The following is a 12449-nucleotide window of genomic DNA, read 5'->3' on the forward strand; positions in this document are numbered from 1 at the left end:
GGCGCTGTGCACCTTTGTAATCAGAGAGAAGCGCCTATTGCCTAAGCACAGGGTAAAGTCCTGGGGTTACAATTTAGAACCAAGAAGTTTGTTCGGGGTTGGGAGGGAGTGGGGAAAGCAGTTACTTGGAAAGCAAAACAAAAACAAACCCAGAGCCCTTGTTCTAGAATCTCTACTCGAACTCAGATACTTCTGGTTTCATTAAAACTCTGAAGAAATATATGATTTAGCTACATTCCATGTTTAGAGCAGGGCGCTCCAACAGTCAGTGTGAAGAGCACTCTGCGTTTAAGCTCACATTAATTTGAGCTAGTTTAAAAGAGGCCAAATGAGATGTTTTCATGTGGGCTTGTTCTTGTTGTTAAGAATAGTCATCTACAAATAGGTTTCCCAATAAAATGTACCCATAACCCTGTTTTCAAAAGAAAACAGCTAAAAAAAAAAAAGGAATTAAGAGCAATTTACTGGTGACAATACACACAGAAGAGAAGTGGGCAGCAAATTTCACAAGGATGCAAAGTGTTTAATGAACTTAGGATGGTAGGCTTTGTAAACTAGAGTGTTATTTACAGCTAGAACTCCGAGTGCAGGCACCCCGTGGGTGTGCGCGGCATGCTACAACGGACGTGCCTTCAGCTCGTCCCGAAAACACTGGCAAAATAAATTTCAGTTGCAAATTCACAGATACAAGCTTCAAGGTATAAAGTTGTATATGACAAAAAATACAGATAATATTTATAACAATAACTTACAGGTACAAACTAATGATAAACTACAGTTTCACAAAGGATTGTAAACGTTTTGCACACGATCAGTCCTGCCTTTCAGGCAAAGTGCTCTTTTGGTGACAAATAAGTTAATAGACACACACTCGAGCCAACTATTTCCAGACAATACAAAAAAAAAATGTTTTGACTTGTTTTCTTCTTTGTAAACATAAGTTTTACAAAAAAAAACAAAATGAAGAATCAATAAAAGTGTCTTGCAGGCCAACTCTAGATACATACCTGGGCAGCGAGAGGATGTTCGAAATGCTTTGAGTGTTAAATAAAAAAATTAACATTAATATCTTCTCAATGGTATTTTATACATAATAAATGACAAGTTTATATCCTCAATCATTTCTATCCCTGAAAGAAGGAATTAGGTATGACTTATTGGCAGCTGGGTCATTGGATGGGGTAACAAGGGCTGGAGTCCAGGAGTTGTTGGTGAGCTACAAAACAGAAAGAGATATGGCTATCAGTTCCTTAGCGTGACTGAGAGCGGCTTAAACACACAAGAGCATGTCAAGGTCACTGTCTCGGGGATGGGCATTGGTTTCACCTGATAGCTAGGTATCAGACACTAGCAGAGGTCACTCTCCCACCTCAGCAGCACTGCTGACTCATTCCTACAGGGAGTGAACAACTAAGCATCCAGGTGATCCTTAGCCACCCCATCTTTATCAGGGGGAGGCTTTGGGCATGGTGATGTGTTCCATCACTGTCCCATTCAGTGAGAAAGGTACATGAGCCCTGTGTGAAGACGTTGCCTGTCTTTTGTGCGGGTATCAGGGTGTGGGGGACACCCAGGTTCCCCTTAGGAGTGCATTCTCCCTGAATTACACTCATGGTCCTCCTCTGCCTCAGTGTCCAGGGTCCTGGGGTTACAGGTGAGAACCCCCATGCTCTGCTGGCATCTAAACATGTTTGTCTTGGGTAGCACTGCAGTCTCTTAAAGGACACACACAGTTCCAACTGTAGCGTGATCGCATGGCACAATGGTATTGTGTTTGTTGGTTTTTAACAAAAAAACTTAAAGCCAAGGCCATGCCACTTCAACCCAAACTTCCCTTTGAGAGCAACTAGGAGAGCCAGATAGTGACTGGATTGTGAGCTGGGAAGATACCCAAGGACTGGGGAGTTCTCAAGTTTAGTGACAGAGAGGAGAGAAGGGAAAGATGGTTTCTTCCTGACAGAGACACTAACAAATGCAGCAGAGAGGAATGTCTCTCAGGCTGGGGGACTTTGGTGGGGCAGTGGACAAACAAAAATCGAACACACACAGTCCCTCATTTGGGATCCCAGTGTCAAAAGTTGTGAAGCCAATGCAGACTTGCTTCACAAGGACTGTGTTTACGGTGATTTCCTGTAGCCCAGGTTTGTACCACAGGAAGCTACAGTCATCTCTGCAGACAGGCCATCCAGAGCCTCTGGGTATTTCTTCTTACCTAACATCTGAAATAAAGTGCTTTTGTGTTTCATGATTTTTTTGGTTTCGTTTGTTTGTTTTGCTTTGTTTTGGCAAGAAATAAGATTTGGCTTGACTAAAAACAGAGGAGAAATATCAGAGAAGATGCAGAAAAAGCCCAAACATTGGAGCCATCAAGCGTGAGCCCCCATGTGAACGTGGATAATCCAACTGTTCACATGAGGACTAAGAGGTCAACGAGACAGATATCAGCACAGATGGGAGTCGTCAAGCTGAGGAACATAGCAACTGAAGAAGCCAATGGATAAGGCTGCCGCTCTTACATACACAGGGAATTTGTGAACTAGAAGATGAATTGGAAGAAAATACACTAAAAATGAAAGGTCAAAAACCTGAATGTAAAAAAAAAATCTTCGACATTGACCAAAAATAATTTTTTGAGACAGAGTCTCACTATGTAACCTTGGCTGGCCCAGAATTCTCTATGTAGATCAGGCTACCCTCAAACTCGAAGATCTACCTGTCTGTGCCTCTTCCTAAGTGGTGGGATTAAGGCCTATGCCACCACAGCCGGCTAAATAAGCGGTTCTTTTTAATGCAAGGCATCAAACAAGCTAGAAGAGCCTCTAAGCAGAAGATATTTCCAATGTGTGCTGTGATCAAAAGCTTTATACATAGATAACAATCAAGAAATAAAATCTGTTTTGAAAATTGAAACCATCAGGAGAGTAACCAAATAGATATGGAGGGTCTTCACAAGAGTTAAACAGGCGTCCAAGGAGCTGGGGACATCTTGTCTGTCATGGGGGAAAGCTGATAAACATGAGATGGAACCTCACGGTCACCAGACTGGCCAGGGTGAGAAGGGACACATGCTCAGTGCTTGTGGGGACCTTCAGGGCTCTCATGCTGCTGCTGGTCAGGGAAAGCTGGTCTGGCCATGGTGTGAAGCTTCTGGTAGAATGTCCTGAAGTAGAGCAACTGCTCTAGCTACGCCCTCACACATAACCCACGCATAGACCAGAGAGAAGCTTCAACAGGTACCAAGGGATGCATGCAAGAGAATCCACAGTAGCTTGTTACTAAAACACCCAAACTGGAACACAAAAAATGATCAACCACAGAACAGGCATGAAACGATCCCTCAAGTGGAGTTCTGTATAATAAATCAGCAAGACTGAGGACTCTCACACTCCATGGAGAGGGGGGGGGGAGAAGTAGGGGGAAAGGAGGACAGAGGGAAAGGAGAGGGAGGAGGGAGAGGAGGAGTGGGGAGGAGGGGAGGGGAGGGGTGCTCATTGTGGCAAGTACCATGCCCAGCACTTGTGAGTGCTTTATACATGATTGACTTCAATTAAGAAAAAAAAAAAAAATATATATATATATACATATATGTATATGTGTATATATGTATATATACATATATGTGTATATATATGTGTGCATATATATGTATGTATACATATACATATATATGTGTGTATATATATATACATATATATATATATATGTGTGTGTGTGTGTGTATCCAAAACCAAACCAAACAAAAACAAAAAAAACCAAACAAATCAAGACAACACAAAACAGAAACCTCCAGTCCAGAAAGGTCAATCTTTCTGAGCATAGAAAAGTAAATTATTTAAATATTTATTTAGTTGAAAACAAAGCAAAAGGGGCCAAGGAGATGGCTCAGCAGTTAAGCGCACTGGCTGCTCTTCCAGGTTCAATTCCCAGCATCCACATAGTGCTTCACAACCACCTTCCTGCAGTTCCAGGAGAGAGGCCCTCTTCTGGCCTCTGATGTTACTTTTATGCACGTGGCACAGACACACATACAGGCAACACGTATATGCATAGAATAAAAATAAAGGAAATCTTTAAAAAATGAAAAGAAAGAAATACAAAATGTTGCCAGCAAAAACCAATGGATGGATCTTGAGAATGCCATCCTGAGTGAAGTAACGCAGTCCCAAAAGGACATGCATGGTATGTACTCACTTACAAGTGGACATTAGCCATAAAGTACAGGATGCCCACACTACAATCCACAGACCTAAAGATGCTGGAGCAAGGTTGCTTGAGTTCAACTTGGAAGGGAAAATGGAATGGCCAAGGAAGGCAGATGGAGGGAGGGAACTGGGTGGGAAAGGGGATGGGAGGGGAGTGGGCGTCTGGGGCCAGGTATGGAGAAGGGCAGGGATGATAGCCAAATGGCCTTGAGAATGGAAATCTGCAACTGACAGGGAAGGGAGGTGGGGGACCTCTCCAGGAAGAGACAGAGACCTGGGATAGAGGAGGCACCCAAGAATCAGTGGGGGTGACCTCAGCTGTGACTCACAGAATTGGGGACATGGAACCTAAGGAGGCTGCCTCCTGTGCCCAGGTAGCACCCCCAGGAGAGCGACAGGTACACCAACCCACCCACAAAACTTTCAATCTGAAATGTATCCTGTCTACAAGAAATGCAGGGATGGGGGTTGGAGCAGAGAGTGAGGTAATGGTCACCAATAACCCACCCAACTTGAGACCCATCCCGTGGGCAAGCACCGATCCCTGACACTATTAGTGATACGCTGTTGTACTTGCAGACAGAAGCATGTTGTCCTCCGAGAGGCTGCATCCACCAGCTGACTCAGACAGATGCAGACACCCACAGCCACACAGTGGATGGAACTTGGGGACTCTTATGGAAGAATAGAAGGAAGGATTACAGGCCCTGAAGGGGAGAGGAACTCCACAGGAAGATCAACAGAATCAACTAACCTGGGCCCTTGGGGGTTCTCAGAGACTGAACCACCAACCAAAGAACATATAGGGGCTGGATCTAGGCCTCCCTGCACATATGTAGCAGATGTGCACCTTGGTTTTCATGTAGGTTCCAAACAACTGGAGCAGGGGCTATCTCAAAAGTTGTTGCTTGTGGGATGTGTTCTAGCTGGGCTGCCTTGTCTGGCCTCAGTGGGAGAGGAAGTGCCTACCTTCACAGCGACTTGAGGTGACAGGGTGAAGGGGGATACCTAGGGAGGCCCCACCCCACCCACTCACAGGAGAAGGGGAGAGGGGGATGGGGGAAGAATTGTGGGAAGGAGTGACCAGGAGGGGGGCAGTGAGTGGGATATAAAGTGAATAAACAAACAAACAAACAAACAAAAACAGAAACAAACAACAACTCTAGGCAGGATGGCGCAGATTTACAGTACCAGTGCTACAGAGGAATAGACAGGCAAAACAAAACCAAACCACCCAAGTCCTGAGTCATCACTTATATCTGTGGCTTCGCAATAGAGGGTTCAACTAATAGTTGATTACAATTACTGTCTTCTGTACCTGCTGTAATGCTGTTCAGCCATGACCGAGGTAATCTTTCAAAATGTGAATGAGATCAACAAACAGGTTAGAAGTTCCCAGCTGTGCTACCTACCATCCATGTATGAGTGCAGCGCCGTCAGCATCGTCCCATCCTGGGGTACGTAGGCAGAATAAGCCATTTCTTCCAACATGGGTGGGGACAGCCTGGAGGAGGGGACAGCTGTGACCGGGGCTGAGGAAGAATGGTTGGGACTGACGTGTTTCTTATGGCGGGCCCTGCAGTTCTGAAACCACACCTGCCGGGGAGAAGAGTGTGTGGTGAGGTCACACAGCAGCTTCTGGTCAGCAGCCTGAGGCACACATCCTGACAGCCATCCACAGAACAAGCTTTCCAAAAGGCTGCAGACAGGACTGGGAGGCCCTGAAGCCATGGGGTTGATTCATCACCTGCCTCATAGAAACTGGATGTGGTGCTGCATTCCTGTAATCCCAGCACTTGGGAGGAGGAGGCAGGTAGATAATAAATTTGCCACCCCATAGGAAGAACAACATCAATCAAACAGATGTCCCAGGGACTAAACAACCAACCAATGAGTATACATGGAGGGACCCATGGCTCCAGCCGCATATGTAGCAGAGGATGGTTTTGTTGGGCATCAATGGGAGAAGAGGCCCTTGGTCCTGTGAAGGCTTGATGCCCCAGTGTAAGGGAATGCAAGGGGGGGAGGTTGGGGTGGGTGGGGGAGTGGGGGGATCACCCTCATAGAAGCAGGGGGAGGAGGGATGGGATAGAGGGTTTTGGGGGGTGGGGGGGAACTGGGAGAGGGGATATCATTTGAAATGTAAATAAAGAAAATATCCAATAAAAAATTGATTAATTCAAGGTCATTTCTGGCTGTGTGGAAAGCTAGAAGCCAGCCTGGGATGTGCCAGATTCTGCCTCAAAAAGTCCTAAGAAGTTCAAGGGTTGGAGCTAACATTTTAGTTCAAGTATTATTACAAGTCCTTTCTCCCCAGCTAATAGTCTCTGGTGATTTCAAGGTCTATTCTATGCTAAAGCAGCATCTTTTAAAAATAGTAAAGCCTTGAGAATTCCAGAAACATAGCTCTAGTTTTACTATTGGCATTTGGAAAAAGCAGAAAACAGGAAAGGTCTTTTAATCAGAACTTAAAAAGAAAGTGCTGTTGTATTCTTAGACACCTGCTGGATGCATTTCAAATCCTTGTTCGAATTATTAAAGTCCCTACTGGGAACTCACAGCTTTCTACAAAATTCTTGATTGAGCCATCCCAGTCACATTTTAGCCTGCTGAGTGCAAGCTCTCTCAGTGAGTACACAGACTATTTCCTTCAAAGCACACTAAGGTCAACTCTATTATAAGAACAAACTAGTCGTATTTAAGTAGAATGAACTACAAACACACCCAACTGGTAAGGCCTCATAAGAAGCAAAGTACCAGCCACTCTGCCATCCTCTCTATTGCAGAAATGAAGCAATTCCAGACTGGTGAGGCCAGACTGCTAGAAACCATATCCAGAAACTAATCTGTATGTGAGTGGACAGTCTGTCATGAGAGGCAACATACAGAGTTATTCTATCAAACAATGCTACCACAGGCTAGGGTGTAGCTTGCCTGGCATGTGTAGGACTCTGGGTACAATCCAAAACATTTACACATACATACACATATGTGCACGTACAGACACACGCAGGCAGGCAGACACACACACACACATTTACTTGACCCCCATCATTCCAAAAAAATTGTGTCACAGGAGAAATGATAAAGACAAAAGAAATTAGAATAAGCATTTTGGCATCTCGGTGGAATAGAGATACCAAAGCCAGGGAAAGACCTGGGGGTCACCTGCGTCCAGGTCTGGTAAGTAGGAGTTTCGTGGCGTGAGAGAAGAGAAAGACGCTGCAAAGAATTTATAAGGGAAAAGGTGGTTGGTCTGATTTCAAAGGCATACGCTATCCCTTGAGCTGAGTGCTGACCAGCCATAAATTCAAACCAGGGAGTTATCACTGTCACAGGGCACACAGGTGACTAGAGAAAGCGCAGGGAATGTTTCTAGGTGGAGACTTAGAAGGTCACGTGCCACCTCTGATAGCAGTAGTCACTAATTATCTCACCGGAGACATCTTAAATTCAATGGACACATACTAGAAGTTCTGATCCAAAAAATATAATCCTTGAGTGCTGATGCTAGAACTCAATCTGACTTGCTCACGGGGACCCAAATACGTGTCTGGAGACAGCCTAGCAGTTTGTCTCTGTCTCTGTCTCTCTGTCTCTGTCTCTCTCAGATCCTTATTCCTTCAATAAGTCAAACCACTCTGGAAAGGCCATCCCATCTCCTCTGCCAGATTCACAACAGTCATGAGTCTGAATTCCACCATGAATATACAGAGTCTGGGACTGGAAGGGATCCCTCAGGCCATGGCGTCTGAGCTACCCACAGGAAACTTGACTGCCTGCAGTGGTATCAGCAGCAGAGATGCAGCTTGGGGTTGAGCCAGTCCTTGCTATCCACACTTTCACAGAATGCCATGCACAGAAGCCTGAAGATACCTACAGCCTCCCCTCCTTATCCTAGCCTCTTCTCCACAGTCATATAGTGCTTCATGCTACACCACTTCTAGATCTTTTAAGCGCTCTGGGTTGATCCCTTGCTAGTTCTTCTGTACAAATAAACAGCATTCTGAATGTGTGGGCTGTACAAGGGATAAGGAATATGGACCTGCTTGCCAAGGGAGCCTCTGGCATCTTGCAATCACCAGAGCCCCTGGAAGCCCTGTCTTTAGAGAAGCTGCTACCATTGGGGGAGGGTGGAGGCAAGTGCAGGATTACTTGTTCATCTGAAATACTTCCTGCTCCCTGGAGAGTACCTTAGGGGCAGGTATCAGGCCTCACAAACAACACAGGCATCCCAAAAGAAAAGCAAGCCACCACCAGCCCTGGCCGGAATTTTTTTTCCATATTTTTCCCTACTGGTTATTATTAGTGCCTTTGGTTTTTAAAAGAAACTCAGCAATTCTTTTAAATTATGTTCCACATCCCCAGTCTCTCTCTGCTGACTTGGCTCAGGTGGTCTCCTCCTCTTTGATGCCATCCTTCTTCAGACCCTCTGTGGTGCTGCCATGCTCCGTGCACACACACCTGGGACCCTATCCTCCCTCTCCGGTTTCTCCCCACTCCTTGTACACACTCCATGTTTATTAAAGATCAACTCGATATTCAAGGTATAAGGCTTTTGGGGGGACCTCTGTTTACACTTCAGGTGGTGTTCTCACAGCCATTGCCTCCACCTGAGGGAGCCTTTACCCCACACTGCATGGCTAGCACAGGTAAAGGTGAGTGCATCTCCCTCCCAATAGCCAACTGGGTTTTGGTTTCTAAGTTAACAATGATCTTCCCTCTGCTTCTCTGTTGCAGTTTCTAGGCTGTTTTCTTGTCTTGCTGGCAGCCAGTATCTGCTATCACTATGCAATTAGTTATAGGCCCACACTGCACTTGAATCTCCTAAGACGAAGAAGGAACAAATGAATGAGCAGGCAAGTGAGTGAGTGATCTAGCAAACCAACAACCACCTCACTGGTTTGGTCACCACAACCAAAACTCCTGGCTTGACTTCTTCCCATGTTATGCCAATGTATCCTATCTTCTCCAGTCTCCTATCATGGCTTCCTTCTCCAAAGAGGCTTTTGCAATCCCAATCCCAGAATTTCCATATATAAACTCTACAGTGTAGTATGTTAGGCTGTACCTCATCCTTTCCTAGCTTTGGTTATGTCACCTCCTCTCCCTGAATCTTTAGTAATGGCAGCTCATACCCTATACATGGGGATGCGGGGTACAAAAAGAGGGACAGTAGGGGAAAGGAGAGCCGAGTTTAGAACCAGATTTGCCTTCAGTGCTTCTCGGTGTAAGGATCAAAAGCCTCTGTGACTAGAATAAAGATGACCAGAGTGTCACATGACAGATGGTGGCCTAGTCCCAGGAAGCCCACGACAGGCTGTTGTTTAACAGTTCCCTCTGAGATTGAAACACCCCATCCAGGAGGAAGCTCCTTAAGCAGGAAGGCAAATGGCTCAGAATAACTTCAGGAAGTCCCTGAAACTGAGCAGACTCACAGGCCCCACCCCTCTCCCTGTCAGGGTAAACATTAAAAGCTGAGAGTCACTTTCAGAAAGGCAAAGCTGCAAAGCAGATCCTGAGCAAGTGGGTGGAGGTGGGGGAGCAGTTGTCTGGGAGAAGCAGAGACAAACCAGCCAACCCAGCTTCCTGGGAGAACTTTAGACCACATGAGCACCTGGAAAGGGCACTCTCCAGCCTGCTGAGCTGCCTGCAGGCTGTGCAGTGAGCTCCAGCTTGCCAGCTCTGTGAGCTGTCACACATGCTGGGGTGGGCTTTGATAATTTAGCTGTCTTTGACTCAGTTCTGCTCCTGCAAGTAACCCCTAAAAAAACTTGCTAGTTCACTAAGTTGGACTTGGTGGCCTCCATACTTTGGTCTGTCGTAGGCTCCTTATCTGGAGTGAACAGATGCGGGTGCTGCATCTCCTGCGTCTTCCCAGGAAAAGTTTTGCCACATAAGCAAAACAAAAACAAAACCAAAAAACCTGACTTAGGGGTTGGAGAGATGGTTCTAAGAGGTTAAAAACACTGACTGTTCTTTCAGAGGTCCTGAGTTCAATTCCCAGCAACCACATGGTGGCTGACAACCATCTATCATGGGGTCTGATGCCCTCTTCTGGTGTGTCTGAAGACAATGACAGTGTACTCACATACATAAAATAAAGCTTTTTTTAAAAAAAAAAAATTGACTCAGAGTGGACGTAGGAGCTGGCAGTCTGAAGTTTTGCCACAAAAGAATAGCACACACACCCAAAGCATCAGATGTAGAATTCTCTGCACCTCTTGGTTTACCTACGGGTTCTCACCTGTATGACGCGCCTGCTTAAGCCCGTCCTTTCTGCCAGTTTCTGGAGGGTCTGTGCGTCTGGGTTGTTGTCCTGAGCGAACTGTGCTTGCATCACCTGCGGCGGTTTTTAAAGACAGAGCAAACAGTTGGGAGCAAACAGTTAAAAGCTTGATCCTTTGCATTTTGATGGTAGCACAGATAAGGCACACAAAGAAAAACCGTGTTGTGTATTTTGGTATTTGAAAATGAATACAGCGAACACAAGTAAAAGAAAGGCGCGTGCTTTGTAAATTTACATGAACTCTTAAGATCTTTAAAAATTAACCCCCTGGAAACTCTGCCCCTCAGCTAGGCCATTAGAGACACTACCCTCTCTCCACCCAGTCTCCGAACTCCCAAAACACACAGGAGCTGACTCTCCCACTCTCGCCCTCGGCTTCCCATTTGTAAAATATCCCTGCACTGGGACTCAACAAAAGACTCAAGTCCCACCATAGTTATCTCTAGCCTCCGTGGGTCTCAACAGCCTCAAGGGCTCTTACATCGTTTTTTTTTGTTGTTGTTGTTGTTGTTGATCTACAAACAGTACTCCACTGCAGAGATGGATTACAGCATACTGCAATGATGTCACTGCTGGGGGGGCAGGGAAGGGAAGGGGAGGAGGGTGTTTGCTTCATAGGAAGCAACCTCTTAAGATCTTAAAAGGAGACACATACTTTAGTCCATGCATCAAGACCTTAGCAGAGTCCATCGATTCAGAGGTGACATTCTGGATTGATACCATTATGCCAAGTGCTATGACAAATGTACATTCATATATGGTGGGGGTAGGGGGTCCTGATCTTAAGTTCCTAAAAGAAAAATATAGAAATGCCAGTCATCCTCTCTAATTAACAGTGATGGAAAGAGGGAAATGAAAGCCGCTGTGAAGGCTTCTGGGATGGGGGACTCGTGAGAATCCAGTAATTTTGAATTTTATTATGTAAAGTCAGTCAGCTGAGGGGAATATGAGATAAAGATAATTAACTAAGAATAGGGCATTCAGTAGGCTGTGCTTGTCTGTGCAGTACCCACTTCCCCACTGTGTTGGTCCCTGCTGCCCTAAATGGTGTCCCCACTTCCTCACCCTGCTGCCCACCTCCCCCAGGCAGTGTGAGCTTTGTCTTGGCCTGCTCCTGCTGGCGCTGGCTGGCTTTCTGTCTCTTCACTTGTCACAGGGAACCCATCAGCTTACTTTGCAAAGTCCCTCTCTCTGAATAGGGAAAAGCATCCTTTTGCATTGCATTACCCTCCTTAGTGGGTAGGGGGCGGTGTGGCTGCATTCTCTGCTTGCCTGTGTTGCCTGTGATGCAATGTACTCTTCAGAGGAACGTTGACAATATGAGGAAAGTCTCAAGAGCATGGAGAAAAAGCCCAGAAACATTTTGAGACTGCAAATGACCCCCTCAGTTAAGATGCCGCGGGTTAGAACTCTTCTAGAATCAAGGGCTTCTAGCTTCCCATCTAAAACTGTATTGATAGATTCATTGTAAAAGGATTATAGACGTTCTTATTTTAAGACATTGGAAAATGGACTCCGTATCCCTTCTTTCTACCGTTCTTTAATCCAAGGGGCTGCTTTTCTATCCACTTGTGCTTGTGTGTGTGTGTGTGTGTGTGTGTGTGTGGTGACTTGGGGGTAACATCCCAAAGACAAATGGCAAGTGAATTGATCATGTCTTTAATTTCCCAGAAAGATCAAGCAGAAGGGATATTTGGGGATTTGCTCCCAAGGTCATTACTGATTAGCTGATTTAAAAAGAAAAAGAAAAAGACCTCTGGAAGTAAAAGTTTAATAATAGAACCAGCATACATTTAGTAAAGATATCCATCAAGGAAGGAAATGGAACTTAAGTCCACCCTGGCCATTAGGAACCAGAATTATTCTAAGGAAAATAGGGCACTTTGCTATTCTATTAGCTAGTACCAGTATTCAGTCAGAGAGAGAGAGAGAGAGAGAGAGAGAGAGAGAGAGAGAGA

General features: G+C 45.5%; 1 protein-coding gene across 2 annotated transcripts in view; it reads right to left on the reverse strand.

Moving 5' to 3' along the window:
• Positions 1 to 499: 499 nt before the first annotated feature.
• Lhx8 (LIM homeobox 8) overlaps positions 500 to 12449 on the reverse strand; it is a 23748-nt gene continuing 11798 nt past the window's right edge. For both annotated transcript variants that reach the window (XM_021158321.1, XM_021158323.1), the window contains exons 7-9: positions 10450 to 10545; positions 5615 to 5798; positions 500 to 1216 (exon numbers count right to left, since the gene is read on the reverse strand). In XM_021158321.1, coding sequence (XP_021013980.1) covers positions 1170 to 1216; positions 5615 to 5798; positions 10450 to 10545 — 327 coding nt within the window. In that variant the 3' untranslated portion in view covers positions 500 to 1169. The remainder of the gene's footprint in view (positions 1217 to 5614; positions 5799 to 10449; positions 10546 to 12449) is intronic.

This window comes from Mus caroli, chromosome 3 (assembly GCF_900094665.2).
Source record: "Mus caroli chromosome 3, CAROLI_EIJ_v1.1, whole genome shotgun sequence".
NCBI lineage: Eukaryota > Metazoa > Chordata > Mammalia > Rodentia > Muridae > Mus > Mus caroli.